Source organism: Sinocyclocheilus anshuiensis, unplaced genomic scaffold, assembly GCF_001515605.1.
Source record: "Sinocyclocheilus anshuiensis isolate Anshui unplaced genomic scaffold, SAMN03320099.WGS_v1.1 scaffold1091, whole genome shotgun sequence".
NCBI lineage: Eukaryota > Metazoa > Chordata > Actinopteri > Cypriniformes > Cyprinidae > Sinocyclocheilus > Sinocyclocheilus anshuiensis.
Genome location: NW_015544196.1, coordinates 130,023 through 151,820, shown reverse-complemented (window position 1 = coordinate 151,820; position 21,798 = coordinate 130,023). Strand labels below are relative to the sequence as shown.

Genomic DNA, 21,798 nt, shown 5'->3' with positions numbered 1-21,798 from the left:
CACTCACTCACTCACACACACTCTCACACTCACTCACTCACTCACACAAACTGTTCTTTTAAATATCCTTATAATGCACTTATGTGCCACACTGTGCTCAGTGTAAATACAGAACATCACATTCATAAAGTCTGTATGAATGTACTGGACAGGTCAGGCCAAACTCACACACACACACACACACACACACACACACACACACACACAAACACACACAGGCAGGTATGCTCGTCTAATGCCTCTAGTAGGGAGGAATTATCACCTTACCAAAGCATGATCACCGAGCTGGAAAAAAAAACTCCCGGTAATTGTGAGTAAATAAAGCAGCTAGGACTGTATTAATAGCTTGTCATTTGTCTGGACGGCTGCCATTCATTATCCAGCTCATTCTTTCGCTCGTTCACTCGCTGGATGGAGGTAATTGTCAGAGGAGGGAAAACAATGACGAGATCGCAATGACGAGGCCACAGGGGACAATGCAGCAGTTCCCTCGGCCTGACCACTGCTGCTAACCTTTCACATACACAACCACTGATTTCTGACATTTTATTTCAGCCATTGCATCAGAAACACACTAAACTGATTCTCTGAGAGGAACTAAGTTTAACAAATAAAAAACAAAGGTAATCTAAGTTCTTCAAGGACTAGAAGTTCTCACAAATGCTAATGACAAAACTGCTCTTCAGACATAGTTCATCATAATTCATTTAAATCCCACTCAGCAAAATTCAGCTGACTTTCCTCTACATTTCACACAGATTTTAAACCAATTTCAAATTAATTTTCCATTAGCATGTTGCTAAGACAACAGTGCATGTGTATATATTAAATAATACTTTAAATGAGTACACTAAACTGTTATTACAGTCATATTTATTTTTATTGACACTTTGGGACAGAATGGAATATAGGTTTCAACTGCCCTTTTTGGTATTTTCCCACCATTTTGTCATAAGTTTATGCAGCGTAGGCTAATGCACAAACACGTCGTGTGTGAACGGCTACTTAGGAGGCATCATAATTAAGGTGTTTTTTTGTATTCTACTGCACTACTTTTCCATTGTTTTATGTAAATGTGCGCTAGGCAGCAGGGTTGCCAGGTCTATATAATAACCCCACCCAATTGCATTCTGGGGTAAATGACGATCAAAATTGCTCCAAATTAACAGGAGGCTTCGCTTCAACACACAGCTAAAAAAAAATATTTTTTTTTTTAAATGTGTGGCAGCAGTATAAAAACAGTCCAATTACGCAGGAAAACTGCGGACTTGGAAACACCGCTAGACACATGTGTTTGAACGTTGCATTAGCATCTCTTTTCTTTCACGTCTCACATTTGTCACAGCATTAAAATGCAACGCTCACGTTAAAATAAGTTTAACTTTTAAAAATGCATCATGTATGAATGCCCCGTAACATCGGAAGCACAACTATGGCACCCTAAAATACTTACTTTGTAGGCAGCTTCACCTCATCTCACCAACAAACAGAGCTACAAGATTAGGGGCTGTTCACACAGAACGTGTTTTTCCATTCCAATGTGCTACTTTTCCATTGTTTTTCTATGTAAACATGCGCTAGACAGACGTGTATGACCGTTAAACTTTTACAAGAAGTGAAGTCAGTTCCAAAACAGTGGACCAATCAGAAGACCCCGGAGGCGGGGCAAGCATTGTGAGCTTTTGTTTACAGTAAGCAAGCTGGCATGGCAACGGTTTTATTTGACAGCAACATGGCGGAGACATTCTGTGCTTTGATTTTTTAAAAATCCATACCTGAGCTCTGCGTCTCATGTTTTTAGATGCAAAAATGTATTCTGTGTGAACGGCCCCTTACGGTGTATTCACACAGGATGTCACTGTTAACGCTTCTCGTTTATTTTGAATGGGTAACGTCATGCATCACCGAACTGAATTGTGGGTCTGTTGTGTCGTGGCACTGCCATTGCTTGCGGCAAAAGTTGATGCATTTTCAACTTTTCAAGCACCAACGCAGGCGCCAGCCAATCAGATCGCCTTATGCAAATACCTTAGCGCGGACGCTAGCCAATCATGTTCATGCAACACCGGAAAAGTAATGTGATTGGCTGTTGTCACTATGACGATCGTGTTAGCACCAAGCTTCAGACATGCCCTTCAGTATGTGAATATACTGTTACTCACAAAGTCATGAAGCGTTGATGATAAACTAGAGTCATGCAAATGAAGCACTAAAGCTAATACAATATTTTTTATTTTATATTCTTCCAATGATAAAACTGTGCTATTGGTTTTGTGAGGGAACACACTGGTAGGACTGTTTTTATGATTATTATTAACATATATAGTGATTTTCAAGTTAAGATTTTGTGTAATGCATAATGGAGATTGTAAAATATGCATTTTTGGTATGGGAGTGGAAAAATTAATAATAGTTAAATAATAAATAAATAATTTCAGAGTGGGAGCGGGGGTGTTATACCTAGGTTTGTTACTCAGATCTGGCAACCCTTCAAAACATTGACTAACCGAGTGTCCGTGATGTCTTATGGTCAATGTGTTCTTGCGACTCTGTGCTAAATTATGCTAATGGGAATGGAAAGTCTGAAATCATCTAAAAGGAATGACAAGGCAGCAACATTCAGTCACCCAGCACACACACTTGAGGCATGCTAGGACCTGACATCTCACATTTCGACATTTATCGACTGCGGCAGCACTCATTAATGGGTTCACAGAAATGTGACGACGGCTGAGGATTCAACGTGAGAAAGACTCTGTGTGTGCGTGTATGTATGTGTGTGTGTTACTGAATGAGTTTCCTTAAAACTAAGTTTGCCTTTCTGAGTTACTATGGCAACCTCATCTACAGCATCCTCTATGAGACTAATACTGTCATTAGCGTTTCACTTCAAAATCTGCCTTCTCCTGCTTTTAAAGGTGTAATTAGAGCAGAGAATGTTGTTCATAGTTAAGATTGCAACTCAGAGGAAAAAAAAAATCTCAGATTTTTCAAGTGACAAAGCATTATGTCTATAACAATGAATGCGCCCATAACATGCACATCATGTATGTAAATTATTATTATTATTTATTTTTATTTAAATGTCTGAATTAGCAATTAATTCTGGATTTGTTAAGCTGTAATGTTTTAAGGGTATATTTAGTTGTTATACAGGTATGAATGTATACTAACTGTAAGGAATTAACATGATAGAAGAACGTGAATAATAAATATAACGAATCTCCTGCATTACAGACAGCTGAAAGAGCATCACACTTAAACTGACTCCTCAGTAATGAGTTGTGCAGATGGACACACACACACACACACACACACAGTCCCTGTAGAGACCAGAGACCACATTACAGCTTATTCTTAAAATGTCACCCAAACATCACACTCAAGTCTTACAAAAGCACAGTAGGGGTACCATGGTACGTAATGGTATTAGATGGCTATACTATGGTACCGTATGATTAACCTATTCATATTCCACAGAATCTACAAGGTAATGAAAGGTATTTTAAACAACACCCTGGTAATGCACATATGAAAGTGTCTGTAAAAACCCATAGTATTACCATTTTTGTAAGTGAAGCAAATGTTGATATATAACTGCATATACGCAAAGCTAAACACACAAATTTCCGAACACCTGAACACACACACATAAAGCTGTCGTGAGGCCTGTGTGTCCCTCTGGTAGTTTATAGTCGCTGCCCTACATGGCCACAGCTTCTGGAATAGCAACTGCCATCTGATCTGACCACACAATCTCTCGCCCGCTTGTTCACTCGCTCTCTGAAACACTTTCTCTCTGTGAGAATAATGCAAAAAATAAGAAATGACACTAATACACAATAGGACCTGAAACTCGGAAAAAATGACCGTCAAAAATGAGTCTAAATCTGTTTCTTTTTCAACAAATGATTAAAAGAAGTGCTTAGCCTTTGAAATATGCAAATTAAGATCAAAGTAAAAAAAAAACGATATGTGTGATTGATATTTTCTAGCCACACACAGATGAGACTTTTATAGACATTTTACCTCTGGTAGTTTATAGTCGCTGCCCTACATGGCCACAGCTTCTGGAATAGCAACTGCCATCTGATCTGACCACACAATCTCTCGCCCGCTTGTTCACTCGCTCTCTGAAACACTTTCTCTCTGTGAGAATAATGCAAAAAATAAGAAATGACACTAATACACAATAGGACCTGAAACTCGGAAAAAATGACCGTCAAAAATGAGTCTAAATCTGTTTCTTTTTCAACAAATGATTAAAAGAAGTGCTTAGCCTTTGAAATATGCAAATTAAGATCAAAGTAAAAAAAAAAACGATATGTGTGATTGATATTTTCTAGCCACACACAGATGAGACTTTTATAGACATTTGAAAAGATTATACAAGGTAAATGTAAAGCAAATTGATTGAAACTTTTTGAAACACAATTTAAGTAACAATGAAAATAACAAAAAAAAATAACATACACAATGTCAGAGTAATACAAGTAATTGTATTAGTAAAATGATCCCTTTTATATGTTTGACTCTTCACATACTGTAAATAAATCCAGTTATATGAGAGGTCGTTACATACCACAGCACAAAATCTCACAATACTGAGAATCTAAAATATTATCTTAAATATCATGTTTTTTTTTTCAAAAATATTTTTTGCATTTTCTGAAAATGACCCCTATATTTAAGTATTCAAAGGACTCAGGAGATATGCATATATAAGAAGTTATAAATAAATAAAAGATTATTGAAAAAAAAAAAATGATTTAGGTCTTTCTACGTCAAAATTTAATGTTTAATTCAATGCATTACTTGCCATTTCTTTTAAAGAAATTACTATTATTTCTGTAATTTACTAGCGCAATTTCTAAATGAAAATTGTTTTCACACTAAATTTGTTTTAGCGCAGGCAGTGAAAGCTTGATATTTTCATGTCAACCTACATCCAATCATTAAAAACAATTCAAATGATATAAAATCCATTCAAATGTAGTAGTGACGAATGGGGATATGCAAACTGGCTCATATTTCCCTGAAAACACATTTAAAAATAAAATAGTTTTGCTAAATGTCCTGTAAATCATATAGCGAGTCGTTAAGAAAAAGACTAATTGTGCAAAGTCAAGTCAAACGGATTTCTACGCAAATGTCGACAATCTAAATCTGATCTAAACGCAAAGTGTGCCAATGAATTTTGGCATTGAGAACGACTGCCATGTCCTCTTGATATCTAAGCCTTGACCAATAGATCAGTTCACACTCAGAAGCAACGGAAACATTGTAACTCAACTCAGCGACAGAAGTAGAAGCGGCCCTCACAAAAAATGACTGGCAGAAAGCAGCGACTTCACACCACAGAGAACAGATGTCAACTTAATTTGATCAGCGATGACTTTTCCCTCATGAATAACCGTTTGTTAGCAAATAAGGATCTTGAGCAGACTTGCGTAAAGGGTATTTATATCTCCCTGTTTTATAGTGTGACTAGAATCTCGTCTCGCTGTGTTGTATGTGTGGGTATTGTTTACATCTTGATGCAAGTAAAAAATCATTTCAAGGTCACGGTAATGTGTGTATATATAGAAACTTCTGCCCTCCAAACAGCAGCAAAATATTTTTTTAAATTGTCTTAAAATTGACATACGTTTACACTTTTTAATGATATTAATCAATCACCTCATATATTTGCTGTGAAATTTGTTACAATGTTTCTTTTCAGTCAGTGGAACTGTAATTTGTATTTTCCACTAAATTAAAACAATATACCATGACATTTATTTATGTACCGATATCAATAACAATAAAAAGTCATTATCAACATTAATGCCATTTTTGTTGCACGGAAGTGTCTTAAAATGTAAAATGCCATGTGAGGATTTCGAGTAAATAAATCTATAGTAGCTAATCATCCCATATAAACTCATATCGTTAAGAGACTTAACCGGACAAATGAAACTCAAGCCATGACACTCAAAATGTTGCTATATTTCCAACAAAGCAATCACAAATATAAATTTTTACTATATTGTCCTGTCCTATAGGCAAAAAAAAACAAAAAACAATGCAAATTCACAAGTTGCCACAACATCAATCTTTCAAGAAATTCCTAGGTAAATATAGCAAGGATGGGTATAAAACTTAACATTGAAGTTGACAGTTTAGCTACATTAGCAATAGCTTAGCTGCAGCAACAACAACAAACTGATGTCTTAGAACGCAGAAGATCTCATTGAAATGTTTCACTATTTGTAATAAAATTTTTATTTTTTGATTTGGGAGATTTCCAATATCTCTATACTCCTCTAGGTGGCAGCACTAAGACTCTTTCCACTGATTTATTCTTTCTGACATAGATACTAATGCAGCCATTAGGCTAGCGGGCAGCATGATATCAGTTATTTTAAGCCAGATTGTGAGAGAATTTAAACTCAGAATTTACTAGTCAACAGCACAGCGGTGCTCAGAAACGATTTATCTATTTTCTGCTGCCTTTTGACAGATATCAGATGAAACAGGATGTTGACAATCACTTTATTACTGGTACTTCTGTATAAGAGCACAGTGGAGCTAGAACAGGTGCAGAACCTCCACACCCAAGCAACCCCCATATTCGTTTCATTGCAAAATGATGCACTTTCTATATTTACGCTGTGATATCAGCTCCTTATGCTGATCTTACATGCCTGAGGATGTTTAAAGACCCTCTGTACTCAAGTCTGAAACCCATCTAACAACCTGATTTGAAGCCTTTTATCACTGCAACAAGATCAAGTTAAGAACTTATATTAGCTTAGCTTCATGTAATCAATTGGCATTAACTCAATTGTCTTTAACATTTGAAAAATTAGTAAAAAAAAGTCACAGATCATCCAGGTGGCGCTAGAGGGGCCCATGAGAAATATCACTCCATAACCATTTTGCTTAAACAAATGGAAAAAAGTGACTAGCCTCTTAAACTTCACCTTTTCTTTTTTTAGTTGAGAAGCGGGAGGTATTGACGAATGTAAAGTCTATGGTTTACACCATTGGAGGTGATGGCTATGGAACACCACCGTTTGAATCTTAAAAATGTGCGCCATTAAAATAGTGACAATTGACATGGTGCCGTTTTTTGCTAGCTATCAAATACAGAGGGAGCAACTGCACAGGCAAAGGAGCTCAGAAAAGGTCTTAAGAATGGAGGGAACGAGGCAGCAGCACGGGAGATGGGGCGGCAAGGTTCAGGAGTATTTTTAGGACATGTTTATTCACAGACTGAAATGAACCCTCCTTGCACTTCTCTTGCTCTCACACCATCTGTTGAAGTCTTTCAGCTTTGTCAGGTCTAGCCAACACATGCAATGCTTTTTCTACATTATGATTAAGGCCACGTCTTGCAAAAACACATTCCCCGCCCCCCGCCCCCCCAATAAAACATTCAAAACATTTAAAACTAATGGTTATGTTCTTCTTAAAATATACATGTACCGATATCAATAGATATTAAACCATGTCTAAACATAGCTTCCTAAACCAGAAGTGACCATATGACAATTTTCTCAAAAATATTAGCATCTGATATACAATGCAACTTAAGAATTCAAAGAGTCTTTTCTGTCTTGATCAGACATATCTGAGCTTGACACCTCGAATCTGTGGTTTGCAGAGATCAACCAGTTGTTCTTGGCTGACGTCACCTCAGACCGTGGCACGAGCTCCACTGACGGCTATTAAACGTCACCTGTCATTCCTGTCAACCAGATGATCTTCAAAAACGTCTTGTTAACCTAACTTCTCTGCCTTCACACAGAAAAGCCCGAGTTTTGACTCTAAAGAGCGACTATTTGTCCGTTTAAAGCACAGGTAAGTTTAAAGAGTAGGCTACGTGTTTTCACATAACGCATTAGAATTACGCGCGCTTTTCTGAGGTAATTTACAACTCTGGAAATGCAACGATTGTCTAAAACAGTATCCGTGTTCCGTAAAGCGATTAGTAATACGGTTTTATAGACTCATATAACACATAAAGACTGATTAAAATTAGGCACAAATTTAATGAGGGCGGGGATGTGGTAAGACAACACGGAGGAAAACTGCGAATGGAACCAACAGCTGTACAACACGTAAACTCGCTTGTCAGCTCGAAACGATAGTAAAAATATTGTTTAAATCGTAACCAAGCGTTGTATAGTATGTTCAGTACGATTTCCTTTCTTCAAATTTGTTAGGGTAATCATAAATTCCGTTGCGATACCAGTCGCTACAGCCAGTCTTACTATAGTGAAAGAGCTATCCTTACTATGGTAAATGAAAAGGAGAAAAAAAATACAGGATTTCATTAAAGCAGTTTGAGTAGTTTTAGTTTCGTTATTTTTTGACCATATTGTAATAAATACTGTAGTGACTATACAGAATTTTAGCCAAAGGTTACCACAGTAAATGTAATTGGGTATAATTAAAAAAACATTTAACATGGTAGCCATCATTTACTCCAAAACTACAACACGTATAACTACTATTTGCATACAGTGATACAAACTGTATAAAAAAAAAACTTTAAGAATTGTTATTTTTAGTTATCGAAATAACTAGTAACCATTGAATTTTGGTGGAATCTTGCCAAGTAATATAACACAAATGCAAAAAAACCCAAAAATAAATAAATCTTGCCCCCTCAAAGTGACTTGATTGTGTGGCAGTGATGTTCAGCAGTCATACGAACATACCTTTCTCTGCTGTTTCTCCCAGGCAGGGTCCAGCAGAAGGTCCCTGTCCCAGTCATCCTCCTGAGTCATGTAGTCTTCCGTAGACATCATGTAGGTGTTATACTGCACCTGCGTCTCAATAACAGTCGTCATCTTTTACACTTTTCCCTCTAACTCTTAATATTAGAAGTTACGTGCCTTGCACTCTAGATCGTGAACTCGAAATCCTGTCCGTGCGTTAGAGGAGAACACCCGCTCAGTGTGTACGTGTATGACCGTGGAGGAAGAGGCCAGACTCCACTCGTCTGAGGTGCCTGTGTGGAGGTGCGAGCAGAACTTCTGCTGCCCAGTGCTCCTGTCCTGGTCAAAAGTAGCACACGTGACTGCACCCCAATAAATAAGAGATCTGGTTGTGTGGGTGTTGGGTTATGCTACCTAAAAGGTGTGAGAGGCGGGTCACACTGTGCACTGGGACCAATAACTGGTAGCTCTTTTAGTGTAGGGCAGGGAATTATCTCATACACGCCTCCTGGTGCCCTCCACTTTGCTAACACCTGTTGTCCTTGGCAGTAGTCTATATCTACTTACCCAAGCGGCAGTTCTGGGGCCAGTTGAAACGACAACCAGCTGACTGCTATGGATTGAAAATAGGTGCACAAGCAGATCCCAGGCCTGTTAAAATCCCTGATTGTCTCCCTCTTAATAAATAGTAATGCCTGTAACATCTCTATACATGCAATGCTTACTACACACAATAGTGCTTCTTTTATATTTAAAACAAATAGAGACAAGTATTTGTCTCTTTCTGTTAGAAGAAATATAGAAGACCCATTTCAAGAAAAAAAAAGTCTTATGGAAAAATGTAAAATATTATTTAAGAATACAACATTAAGAGATTGAGTGTATGCAATCATTTACTTATTAAAAAAAAGAAAATTAAATCATTCTTACTTTAAATTGATGACAAGTAAATGAGCACAACATAGCGTATTCTGTCATAGTTCTAGTTTATTGCAGTAAGCATGCGATGCCAAACAGTGTTCATGCAGAAGCTGGTGTAGGAGAGTACACTTTACCAGTCGCAAGGTTTTTGCAATATACACACATTAACAAAGCATGCATATATTCATTAGAAGGTGATAAAAACATTACGACCAGCTCACATCCTATCTCCTGCAAATTATTCTCGTTTCATACATGAATTATAAAAAATTATGCACTTTGACTTTCAAAAGTACTGGAGTAGGCTTTTCACTCAATAGGGGACAGAGCATGTGAGCGAAGCGGAGCGGTGTGACGCTCCGCTACGTTTTCCGCTCTATGGACGTGCGCTCCACTCAGTCGCTCTAACCGCCCAAGCAAGCGCTCCGTTAATATTCCGCTCACGCTTGCCGTAAACCAATTCCCGCTCAGATCCCGCTCCGTTCTGTAAAGAACAAATTTGCGTGCATTATATTAGATTATAAATTACTGCTGCCTATATCTAGCCTACATTCTGTAGGACTACCTATTAGTTCGGGTCAGTTTTTTTAAAAATAATATTTTAATAGGCCTAAGTGGTGTAGGCTAATATCTTCTGTACTCTGTAGTTCTGTATTTAGGCCTATATACAGCTGTGTGTTAGCTTAGGTCTACAGTTTAACTGAGATTATTTAATAACTACAGAGCTCCGAATATAATTTGAATTAACAATTAATTTCTACGACGTCAGCAGGTTTTATTATTTTTTTTTATTAATTTATTATTATTTATTAATTTTAAGCAATAATGATTTTAATAAGTAATTACGAAATATAATAATTCGTTCCACGATTTAGGCCTACTAAAACTAGGGAATGAACGAATTAACGAACGAATGAATTCGTGCCAGCTAAGTCTAAACAAGAGAACGAATACTTAATTCGTGGCCATAATTTAGACTAAACGAAAAAATTAATTCTTAATTCGTGGCCATAATGTAGTCCTAGCATAAAAGACAACTAGCCTATTCTAAATTCGTGGCCATGATTTTGTCTGCATGTCATGATCGGGGCTCCGTACAACCGAATATAACCTTAGCCTACCTGTTTATTCATTTATTATGGTATGTAACTAGCTCACCTTTTGCTGCACCATGTTTGCGTAGCACATCTTCGTGCTCTCTGTTTTTTATTAATTTATTATTATTTATTAATTTTAAGCAATAATGATTTTAATAAGTAATTACGAAATATAATAATTCGTTCCACGATTTAGGCCTACTAAAACTAGGGAATGAACGAATTAACGAACGAATGAATTCGTGCCAGCTAAGTCTAAACAAGAGAACGAATACTTAATTCGTGGCCATAATTTAGACTAAACGAAAAAATTAATTCTTAATTCGTGGCCATAATGTAGTCCTAGCATAAAAGAGAACTAGCCTATTCTAAATTCGTGGCCGTGATTTTGTCTGCATGTCATGATCGGGGGCTCCGTACAACCGAATATAACCTTAGCCTACCTGTTTATTCATTTATTATGGTATGTAACTAGCTCACCTTTTGCTGCACCATGTTTGCGTAGCACATCTTCGTGCTCTCTGTAATCAATATGAATCTGTACTAACTTTAACAGTCTCCCCGCACTCCCTCTCAGTTTCTTCTCCCTGCTCATTCTTAACTTTGATTTTTACTTTACATTTATGTATAAGGCTTGCAACTTCGTTGAAACAATATCTGAACTCCATAACTGCTCTACTATTCTCGATCTCTACAGATTCTCGATCTCGAACAAGCAAATCACCAAACGGCATTCTGGGTTGAGCGAGCGGCGCTGAGCGTATTGAGCGAGCGGAGCAGAATCTTCAGAAAGGCGCTCTGCGCTCTTAAGGAAATATTACCACTCCGCTCCCCGCTCCGCTCACATGCTCTGGTAGGGGATATCCTTATAAAGAATCAGAGAGGGGGAAAAAAAGAAAAATTTAAAACAATAAAATACTGAAGTTTTCTAAATATAACAGGATTCAAACAAGAGAGGTTGTGTTATTGTTATTGTCCAGTTTAAACAAGAAGGTCGACGATATCTAGAGAGGAAGTGGACAGAAAGAGCGTATCATCTAGGTTCAAAGAGACTTAAGCTGGAAGAGCAAGTCTGAGAAGGAGGTAAGTGATTTGTTTACGAACCAAGAACCATGTTTAAGAACCAAAATTCTGTATAGAAGGCTCTTCTCAAAAACCAGTGATAACTATCTGCCGCAGACACCTGTCATCATTAACGGATGCTACGAACATCATGGAAATCTGTCAACCGCAAATATCTGCAAGCCAAAGATCTTAATACCGCTAACATTGGGAGTACCAGCTACTACTCTGTCTCTGGCATAAGAGACATCTTATTTCAGGTAACGAACAGTTCCTTTTCCTCCAGAATAAGATCTAAAACTGAGGTCATCTTGTCCTTTTCCCCTCATTCCTACAGGCAAAGTTAAACAGACACTATAGACAAGAAGCAATGCAGATGTGTGTGACAATGTATGGGAAGATGCTATATCATCATCATCAGAAAAAATCAAGAACAACAGCACCTTCTAGTGAAATAAGCCACACTTCACTACCATGCTCCCTCTGGAGGAAAGGTCCTGTAAGTATCCCTCCGGCAGCTCAGGTTCAGCAGTCTTTTTTTTCCCCAGCTGAAGCTGCTTGTTTTCTAGGACATTCCTCTACCGGCTATGTAATTTAACCAGGTAGGCGATCTAAATCTGTGCCACCTACTTATACATTCAGCTATTTCAAACACAAACATTATAACAAACTCTCATTTGAACAGGTAACACAAGGTAGCTTTCAGATTAACTCCTAAAATAATGTCTTTTCATCTGACAAACAAAAACCAAATTTGGTAACTGTTTGGTATGACTATAACTAAGCTTCTGCTCAAGAATTGTTGTCAATTTAGGAAACAAAAGCATATGTTTATGATAAGAATGCCTTGTTGGTTTACGGCGGAGCAGTGCATCACAGTCAAGCACTGCTTGATAAGGGTTTCCAGTGTCACTGAGCCCAAATGAGAGTCTTGCGAATAAAATGTTGGCCAGTGTCTCAGGTCCAGTCACAGAGCTTTTGCGGATGCGTTCAAGCAGTGGTTAACACTGAACAAACGTAATAACTAGCACTGGGGATGCGACGAGGGCGGCGGTGAGCTGGGCATTAACGGCGAGTAGACTCGAGGAAGCCTGGGGGCAAGGGTTAAATCAAATAAACAAACAAAAAAAAGGCACATGGAGACGGGGGGCCAGGTGAGGTCGACGATACTGATGCACAATCACTCACCTTTGTCACACACCTTTATCAGCCACCCTTGCAAACTTGTTTTAACACTCATTTTACGCAGTCTTTCAATCATTGACCAGCAAGTCCACTCACTCAGTTGCTTACGGACACATTATCACCACACTCTCTCCGAAGCTAAACCAACACATCAGTTATAGGAGCACCAAGCACCCACCCATTACCGACACACACTAACCACAGAAGCAGTAAACGGTCACCCCCGCCGCCCCCTTTTGGCAGTGACAGAGTAGCATAACACTGGTGTTTAGAGAACCAATTGGCTATGGCAGTGGTGACGAGAAGTAAGGAATCTACAAGAGGGGTGGGGTGGTGGTGAGGAGAAATAGAGTGGATACACGGTCAGGCGCAAGTGCTATCGGGGAGGATGACAGGTAGAAAGGGGGCGAGGCACAGTGCGTTTACCTGTATGGAGTGAAAGAGTTTCCTGTACACTGCGCGACGCTAACTTTCTTCCCCCCAAACCAGCTCTGCGTTTGGTGTCCACAGTTCCATAGGGACCTAGTTCAGTTGGAACAGTCACATCAGAAATCTTTGTTTTTGGGGGTGAAAACAAGAAAAAAAAAGAAGCATGCACAATGGAAGCAGAAGTGAGCGAAGCCTTGTGGGAGAGATCTTGAATTTACAATTGCAGCCCCATCACGTACAACTAAAGGAAATGCAGAAAAGTTTTACAGTGTGGGTGCCTCCTGACACTCACACATAAACATGTTTTACAATATGCTTGCATCATAAAAGCATGTCAAGGATAGTCATCATTGAAGCACACTCCAGTTAAAGAGTTAAAGAAACTGCATGGGGACTATGGGTGGTTAAAAAGTACCAAAAGCTGGGTCGAAGATTTTGCTGCTCCTGGGGAAGGGGTTTGGTATGGTGTGTGCAGCTGTGGGGTATAGAGTGGGGTTGCCCCTAGACTTACCCCATCCATAGAGACAGGGGTGAGATTGGGATCAGTCTCTAGTCCTTTAGCTTCTTTTCAGGGCTCCGATTCATACAAGTCTGCTCGTTTCACAAAGGAAAAACAATCATGAAACATCAAAAGGCAAGAACAGCTAAAGCTCCAAGCAAAAGCTCTTGAGTTCCCTCTTTAAATGATCAGGCAGGCTTTTTATTTGAAGGCTTGTTATAGTCGTAAAGATCCTGTACAGATCTTTAAAGTCTTCTCTTCTGAGAACACTTGCGGCAAGAATAGTTACCGTGATAGAAACTACAAACATGAATGTCGATGCAAAATGTTTTCTAAGGTCACATTCACATTCACACACTGGCATCCTCAGCACATAGGTGCGAACAGGGGCATGGTAAATGAATGAAATACTGTCACTAAATGAGAGGCAGATGCAAAGAGAGTTGGAGAGAGATGCAGTGAGGGTCATCTATGGAGTTGCAGCAGCGAAATGAGCAGGAAGACTGAAAGAAACTGATATGAATCTCCCAATTCATTTAATCCAAAATCACAGCACCACAGAATATACAGCACTTTCGTGTAGCCTTAATCCAGTTTCACTTTATAAGACTACAGATTAAAAAAAACAAAACAAAGCAAAACTTTAATACATTTCACTACTAAGGCATAAGAATCGTAGGCCACTCATGATTTTGGCTGTTTTTCTAGAAAAAAAGAATTTTGGCTATAAACAATCACTGCAAAAAAGGAACATGTTCTCTCTCTTGCAGCTGTAAACAAAAGTTAAAAATTAAAAGGAGTACGTCTCTTTAAATGGATAATTGAGTCCCTTATCACTGTTTATAAAAACACGATAGCATTAATAAAAAACACTTTACAAAAAACAGATTCTACAATGCATCCTGGCAGTTAAGTTGGCGAGCTCAGAGACGCTCCCGTAAGACAGATCCCAGCAAAAGCTGACTAGCTACACCTTCCTCTGATTGGTTGCTTCCCATACATCACCATATCTATGGAAGTAGCTACATTAAAGTTGGAGGGGAGAGAAGTCACAGTGTCTTTCAGCTTTCAGGATGGGTGGACAGGGATGGAAGGGTGGGGTTAAAGGTCATCACTAAAGTTTCTCCCTTCTGAGGTTTTAAGGGATGCGTATGTATGTGCGTGTGGATCGAGGTCGCTTCCCTGTGCACGTGTGCATTCCTGTCGTGACAACCAATGGAAAGCATACACGCTACACCACAGTCCCAGAGAAAAACAAGAAACACACACACACACACAAAGACACATAAAATACTGTCCAACCCTGGTCCTACACTTCACACACCTTTGGAGTAAACATACATTCAACTTATTTCAACATTTTTGTAATGCATCGAAATCTAAATGTCTTAACTATATGAATGCGTAAACTGGTTAAGTTCATATAACTAATCAAGCAGTATTTAAAAATATCAAGTCCAGTATTCATTCATAGACTACAAACACTTAGGAATATAAAAGTTAAAAAGCATCGTGGCTAGTGCCTAATCTACTCTTAAAAACTAATTGGCAATAGATTGAAGGTTTCTTTAAACAGACAATGTGTTACATTGGTTACGTGTGCAGGAATGAGAGCATGCAGTTTTCCCTTTTCAGCCCTGACTACACTGGGTGTGTGTGTGAGATCAGAACCAAGGTTAGAGGCTCCAGTCTGTAGTTCAAACCGACACAGCCACCGTCTTAAACCCAAGCACGCACACGTCATAAACATACACCTGTGGCTTCTTTCTAACACGCACACACACGCAGCACAAGGAAAGGAGAGGCAGAGAGGACGTGGAGCACACTAGCGGAAGGGTGTTTCAGGGGTGTGTAGGGCGAGTTCGGGGTATATATATATATATATATACACATACATACATATACATATACACACCATTGGACAGGGAGAGAAACAAACACAGAAACACATTTACACGCAAACCCACACACACACATCACCGCCACTGTAAATCGGTAATAAAACAGCCAACTTTTGAAAATTGACAAACTTCTGCTGTAATCATGTATTGTGTCCAGGGCCGGATTTACGGCACGTGCCTATGCTCGCTTGTCCAGGGGGGACCAAACACAATGAAGAGATATATAACATTTTTGATATGCTATGGGCTATCTACAACAGTAATCTTTTATGTACGGAAATCACACAATCTTTCTCCCGTTCTCTCGTACACAGACGCACACACGCGGAGACGCGAACAGAAACTTGTTCCCAGCGCTGCCCTGCGAATTTATCAATAAAATTGTTTCGCAGCTGAAAAGCTACATGACATTTCTTAGTAGCGAGGTTCTTGAAGCAGTTCAACTTAAAGATTTGCTATTAGTAGACGCTGCTTAATCTCTCTCTCTAATAACTGCATTAGCCTGGATATCAGTGGCTCAAGCCTCTGTTATTAGCTCTAAACTGACGTTTTGGAATTTGCTATGGAAGGTTTGGGATGAGGTGCGTAAGAAATTAGTTCAACTCACACGAGATTTCAGGACGGAAACATGACAAATGTCTTGAAATAAATCATCTGAACTATGTCTTGAGGTGTGGATGTTACTCCAGGCCATTAAAATTATTAGAGAAATAACGCACTAATGCAATTATATGCAATAATGCGTGATGTGGCCATGGCACCGGAGCCTATTAATAGAACGGTCTTTCTCCGTTCTCAAATTAAGAACTACTTTCAATCTTTATTGACTGAACACAAGTGCTTATTGCAATAGAAAACTCTGTAATGGTTTCCACTGATTGTGAAATATTTTTGTTTTGCTGGGGTGGTAATATTATATATTACTAGGGAAGGGGGGGGGCAAAAATTTGTTTTGCCTATGTCACGATAAGAGGTAAATCCGGCCCTGATTGTGTCTGTTTTACTGCAATCAACTCACCTGGCTACAGCGTCATCCTCCTGTGCAGCGGCTTCCTCTCGACCCGCAGGTGTAGGCAACAATGCTCTGCGCTTGGCCCTCTGGTACATAAATGGTTTCATAACAGGGTCTGGCAGCAGCGGAGCAGATCTTCTTAGCGGACTCCGGTCCCTCTCTCCAGACTTTGAGCTAGCCTGTTGCTGTTCAGCTAGAACTTGCTGTCCTTGTGCAAAGTAGTGCGCCCTTGCTGCCTCAAAGATAGCTGCTGGGTCAGCTGCCCCAAAACCCCCGTAGGCCGGGGAAGCGGTGTAGAGAGCTGGTGCTACTGTATAAGCTGGGTTAACCGCAGCAGCGGTCGGTACCTCCATGCTGTGCGCTGCAGCTAGGAACATTGGATTCGCTACAGCGGATGTGTAAACTTGTGGACTGTATGCAGCTCCAACTGCTCCGTTTGTCACCTGCCCATAGAGAGCTGGGTTAATGGAGCCGTACACCTGTGTGGCAGCTGCAGCAGCACCAGAGTTGAGTGCCTGATTTGCAAGTGTCCCACCGTACAGCTGATTGGAAACCGTCCCGTACAATTGACTAGCTAGTGCACCGTACACAGCTGGCGCCACGGCGGTTCCTCCTTCCGCCCTCGCACCAGCAGCTGTAAGTCCAGTCAAAGCAGCATACGTGGGGTCAAACGTTGAGGTGTTGTACACAGAATTGTGGACACTCTGTTGAACCTGCAGTGGAAGGCCAGCAGCTGCAGCGGCGGCGGCGGCTAACACGGCCGCTTGGCTCTGGTACTGCTCTAGGGTGGGTTTACCAGCTGGGCATTCACCTGCATAATGGCCCTGTTTTCCACAACAGACACACGGGATTTTCCCAGTTGGAGCCTGCTTACTTGGCTGAACTTTGGACAGCTCCACAGAGAGCGGTCGTCCTTTGAAGGAGGTCCCATGCAAAGCCTCAATTGCCTGCAGCGCATCCTCCTTGTTCTCCATGTGGACAAAGGCATAACCTTCACAAGAACACAACTTTATTATTATGGGGTCCCGGCTAGTAAATGTTAGAATAGTGCAGAACTGTGTGGTACCCTGCATGAGCTCTAACACCCAGTTTAAATTAAGAGTAGCCAACCTCGCCCTGGAGAGCTAACTTGTTCCAACACATCTGCCTCTTATTTTCCCGTAAACCTGAACACCTTTAAATAGCTGGTTCAGATATGTTTGATTTGGGGATGCATCGATCCGATACTCAGTCTCGATATCGGCTCCGATACTGGCATTTTCTGCCGGATCAGGTATCGGTCAGACGAGACCGATCAGATATTGTGCGTATACTATTCTGTGTTATTGTTTGGTCCCACGAAAGGCACAAAAACATTATAAAGCACCATAAAGTTTTGATGCACTATATTTGAAGTGATCTGAAGCTGTTCCATTGTTCACTGTGAGGTACAGATGAATATTTAAGTCGTTAAATTCAAGTTCACGTAAATTCTTCTCTCCACTGCAGCTGTCTGTCATCCTCCATTCAGTTACTCTACTCAAGAGCGCACAATAACTGAGATTTAAAACTGGTTAAAGAAAAGGCTCAAACTATTGCACAACTACGCATCAATATCTCTTTCCTTTGTGCTTTGAACTTTTCTATGCGGAGCGCTGCGACTCCGTGTTGCTTTGAGTACATCATTCTGCACACGGGATGTGCATTTGTGCTGCTCTGTATTGAAGCCTTTCATATTATAATACTTTTGTGCAATAAAAGATTATTAATAGTCTTTCTTGCTCTGTCCTATCTATTATATGTTGCTGCCTTCATTACTGTGCTATACATTTAAAATAAATGTTTTTAATTTTATAGTATATATATTTACTTGTTTTTCATGAATGGATTTTACAATACAAAGGGCAATTTGTAACACTTTACCAGATTGCGCTCATGATTTTTCTAGAGTATCTTTAGCTGCTGAATTATCCACTAACCTAGTTTATAATAGTATTTTTGTCATAGATTGTGATTTTATATATTTTTCCATTTGTTATTTTTCATTAAAATGAAGTTGTCTATATTTAGCATATTGTGTTTAACACACAAAAGAGTGATGATCAGATCAACACACAGAAGTATAGAAAATCTACATTGATTTAAAAAAAACTGTGCTCATATCGGATCTGTAGATATTCAGAATTTTCGGTATCGGATCGAGTTGTTTCTGAAAAAATGGTGTCATTGCATCCCTAATTTGATTAGAGTTAAAGCTAAACTCTGCAGGATTGTAGCCCTCCAGGAGCAGGGCTGGCTACTTTTGCGTTCAGTTTCAGCAGCGACTTAATACTCTCTTACCTTTCACCTTATCGCACTCCAAAACTTTGCCAAAGGTCTGAAACAGCTCCCGAAGATCTTCTGTGGTGCACATACTACTCAGATTACCCACAAACACCTTCGTCGAGTGGAGCGGGCGTCCTCGGGACTCCTCGACCACAAGGTTGCGTCCTTTGAACTCTCGGCCATTGAGCTCTTGGATGGCACGCTCAGCAGCACCCTCTCCTTGCAAGTGTACAAAAGCAAACTGTCTCAAGACGCTGCAGCTAACCACCTGGCCATACGACTCAAAGATGGCTGACAGTTCTTCTTGCGTGGTTTCAAGGGCCAGATTCCCTACGAAGAGCTTAACCGTGTGGCCCTTATCCATAGTGCTGAAATGAGTGAAAGATGTTATTTTAATAACTGACATATCAGACAAGGACATATAAATGTGTACGTACAATTTGAAAAGTGAAGGGTACACAATTCCAGGGGTGTATGGCATATTTGCGTATGGCAGAATCTAGCAGTTAATCAGCCAGAGACTCACCACGCCTTCAAAACAATCCAACCGAGGTGCATAGACCAAAAAAGTTTCCCAGAAAGTAAAAAACTTGAAAAAAGTCCGCGCACACTCAAAAATCAAAAAGTCACAAGCGAGATGAAAGCAGTGTAAGCAATTTACTGGAAAAAAAAACAAGGCAAATGTTTCGGTCACATGTTGACCATTTTCAATGCCAAGCTAACAATCTTTTTTTGTTGTTGTTGTTGTTTTTTGAGAACGTGCGGACTTTTTCCAAGTATTTTACTTTTTGAGAATATAGCAGTTGTCATACACTAGCATTAAGAGTTCAGACGAAATTGTTTGATGATGCTCGTTAAAAATAATCCACATATTTTTAGGAGAACAGACCTGAACATTGCTAGGTCGAGGTTCCTAATAATGACAATTTATGGCTCATCTGTCACGATAAGCACTGCTGTTATGATAACGGTGACTTCTCTGATTGGATCCTGCTTCAAGATTGTGGTTAGCGCCGTTTTTACCTGTGTTTTGGTCATTAAAATGTTTCTTTTATTATTTTGACAACGTAGAGATCATAATGGTAGTTTTTTTTTTAAATCATATAAATGTATGCATTATTGCAAAAGTAATTCTTAATCATTTTCTGTGTGGAGTGTGCGCTGTCGCAGTTTGTTGCATCAAGCTGCTTTGACACAATCTGTATTGTAAAAAGCGCTATATAAATAGTAGTGACTTCACTAGACTTGACTTATGCAATAAGGTAAGACATACTGTGTGTTTTTATAATGCTGTTCACTGTTAATTTAATTAATAGTGCATCATGACTTTGTTTAGGTAATGTGGGTTTATCATTCAGAAATGTTGTAGTCGTTGTCCATGTATGTCCCCCCACAGGGAATTAAACCCTAGGTTTTTGTGAAATGTATACAATTCTCTTACAAAAATGTGGCTGTACCATGGTACAATTATATAATCAGATATTAAATATTATTTGATCACAGTACTATAGTACTCTGAAGCATAGTACTATAGTAATCTGATTCATGCAGTACCAAGGTACCATGGTTTACAGACAGTGCCCGCCCAAAATAACAACAGTACCATTGTTTTGTACTTTTTAGTTAGTTTTATCTCCCATTAATAGGGAAGAGAAATACATTTACACATGCAGGGAGAGGTAATAACAGTTAATAAAAAATTGGACCCTAGTAAAAACAACATATTGTCTTAATTATAAGTTTTATGTGTGACAAACAAATAAAAGTCCTGATGACATATCATACATATCACACCTCATTAAACTCAGTCCTATCACATTAACAACGTAAAAGCAAATTATTCAGCACGCGTAAAACATCAAGGAAACGTGTATTCAGCATAGATCAAATGAATTATCTGCCGTCACAAAGCCATAGCAATCTAGTGACGCAGTGCACGCAGAGTAAACACGTTCACTTCCTCAGTGTAGAGCTCACGGAACAAACAAACAAACAAACGTCTCTTTAGATGATAACTGTTTAAATGCAACCCTGAAAACTGCGCGAACCCCATTTAAACGACCACTCGGACGAAATGTGTGAGAAACGCCGACTCGCAGATCTCTTCATAGCGCTTCGGCTTCAACAAGAGTAGCGCGTGCCGAGTGATTTACTGAATGTAACATTTCTGACACCAGATGTTTACAAAACACTCCAGAACGCTTCCGTCATCGACACCACCGACGTCCGCTATGTAGTTTTGTATATCCATTACATACATGTGCGTATTTGTTATTTATTCTTTCCAGCTGAAATCTCTAGATGACTCATTTTGTAGGGATTTTTTTTTTTGGGTGTCCCCGAGCTCGCGCACCAAACCCTTTGCGTTTCTCTATAAATCACACCGCGAGCTCGTCTATATCATCCCGCTTTGCATCGGCCGTCGTTAACTACTGATCCTATATGACACATTAAGGAATTACTTAAAACATAAACATATAGAGAGGAAAAGAATCTCCCATCTTACCTAAGCGGTGCGGGGTTTCAAAATGGTCGGTTCACTTCCGTTCTTTAGAATCGCTCTCATTCTTCAGCAGTGGGGACTGAACGCATGCGGATGCATTCACTAACACACACACACACACACACACACACACACACACACACACACAAACACAATTCATTCACAACAGCACACTTG

The 21,798-nt window shown here is 39.5% G+C and overlaps 2 protein-coding genes across 4 annotated transcripts in view; both read right to left on the bottom strand.

Moving 5' to 3' along the window:
• LOC107696733 (alpha-actinin-3-like) overlaps positions 1-8,840 on the bottom strand; it is a 46,571-nt gene extending 37,731 nt beyond the window's left edge. The window contains exon 1 of the mRNA XM_016497213.1: positions 8,709-8,840. Within this exon, the coding sequence (XP_016352699.1) occupies positions 8,709-8,840 (132 nt within the window). The remainder of the gene's footprint in view (positions 1-8,708) is intronic.
• A 2,739-nt stretch (positions 8,841-11,579) lies between these two features.
• On the bottom strand, positions 11,580-21,738 carry LOC107696734 (RNA-binding protein 4B-like). 3 transcript variants are annotated; one of them, XR_001635120.1, is made up of 6 exons: positions 21,625-21,738; positions 19,134-19,486; positions 16,821-17,805; positions 13,914-13,993; positions 13,400-13,495; positions 11,580-13,287 (listed from the first exon to the last, which is right to left on the bottom strand). XR_001635120.1 is itself a non-coding variant. In XM_016497214.1 (4 exons), the coding sequence occupies exons 2-4, from the start codon at positions 19,480-19,482 to the stop codon at positions 13,984-13,986; spliced, it is 1,344 nt and encodes a 447-aa protein (XP_016352700.1). In that variant the 5' UTR covers positions 19,483-19,486; positions 21,625-21,738; the 3' UTR covers positions 11,580-13,983. The 3 variants fall into 3 exon arrangements, 1 of the variants encoding a protein (XP_016352700.1); XR_001635119.1 differs by having other exon boundaries at positions 11,580-13,495; XM_016497214.1 differs by having other exon boundaries at positions 11,580-13,993.
• Between the last annotated feature and the right edge of the window lie 60 nt (positions 21,739-21,798).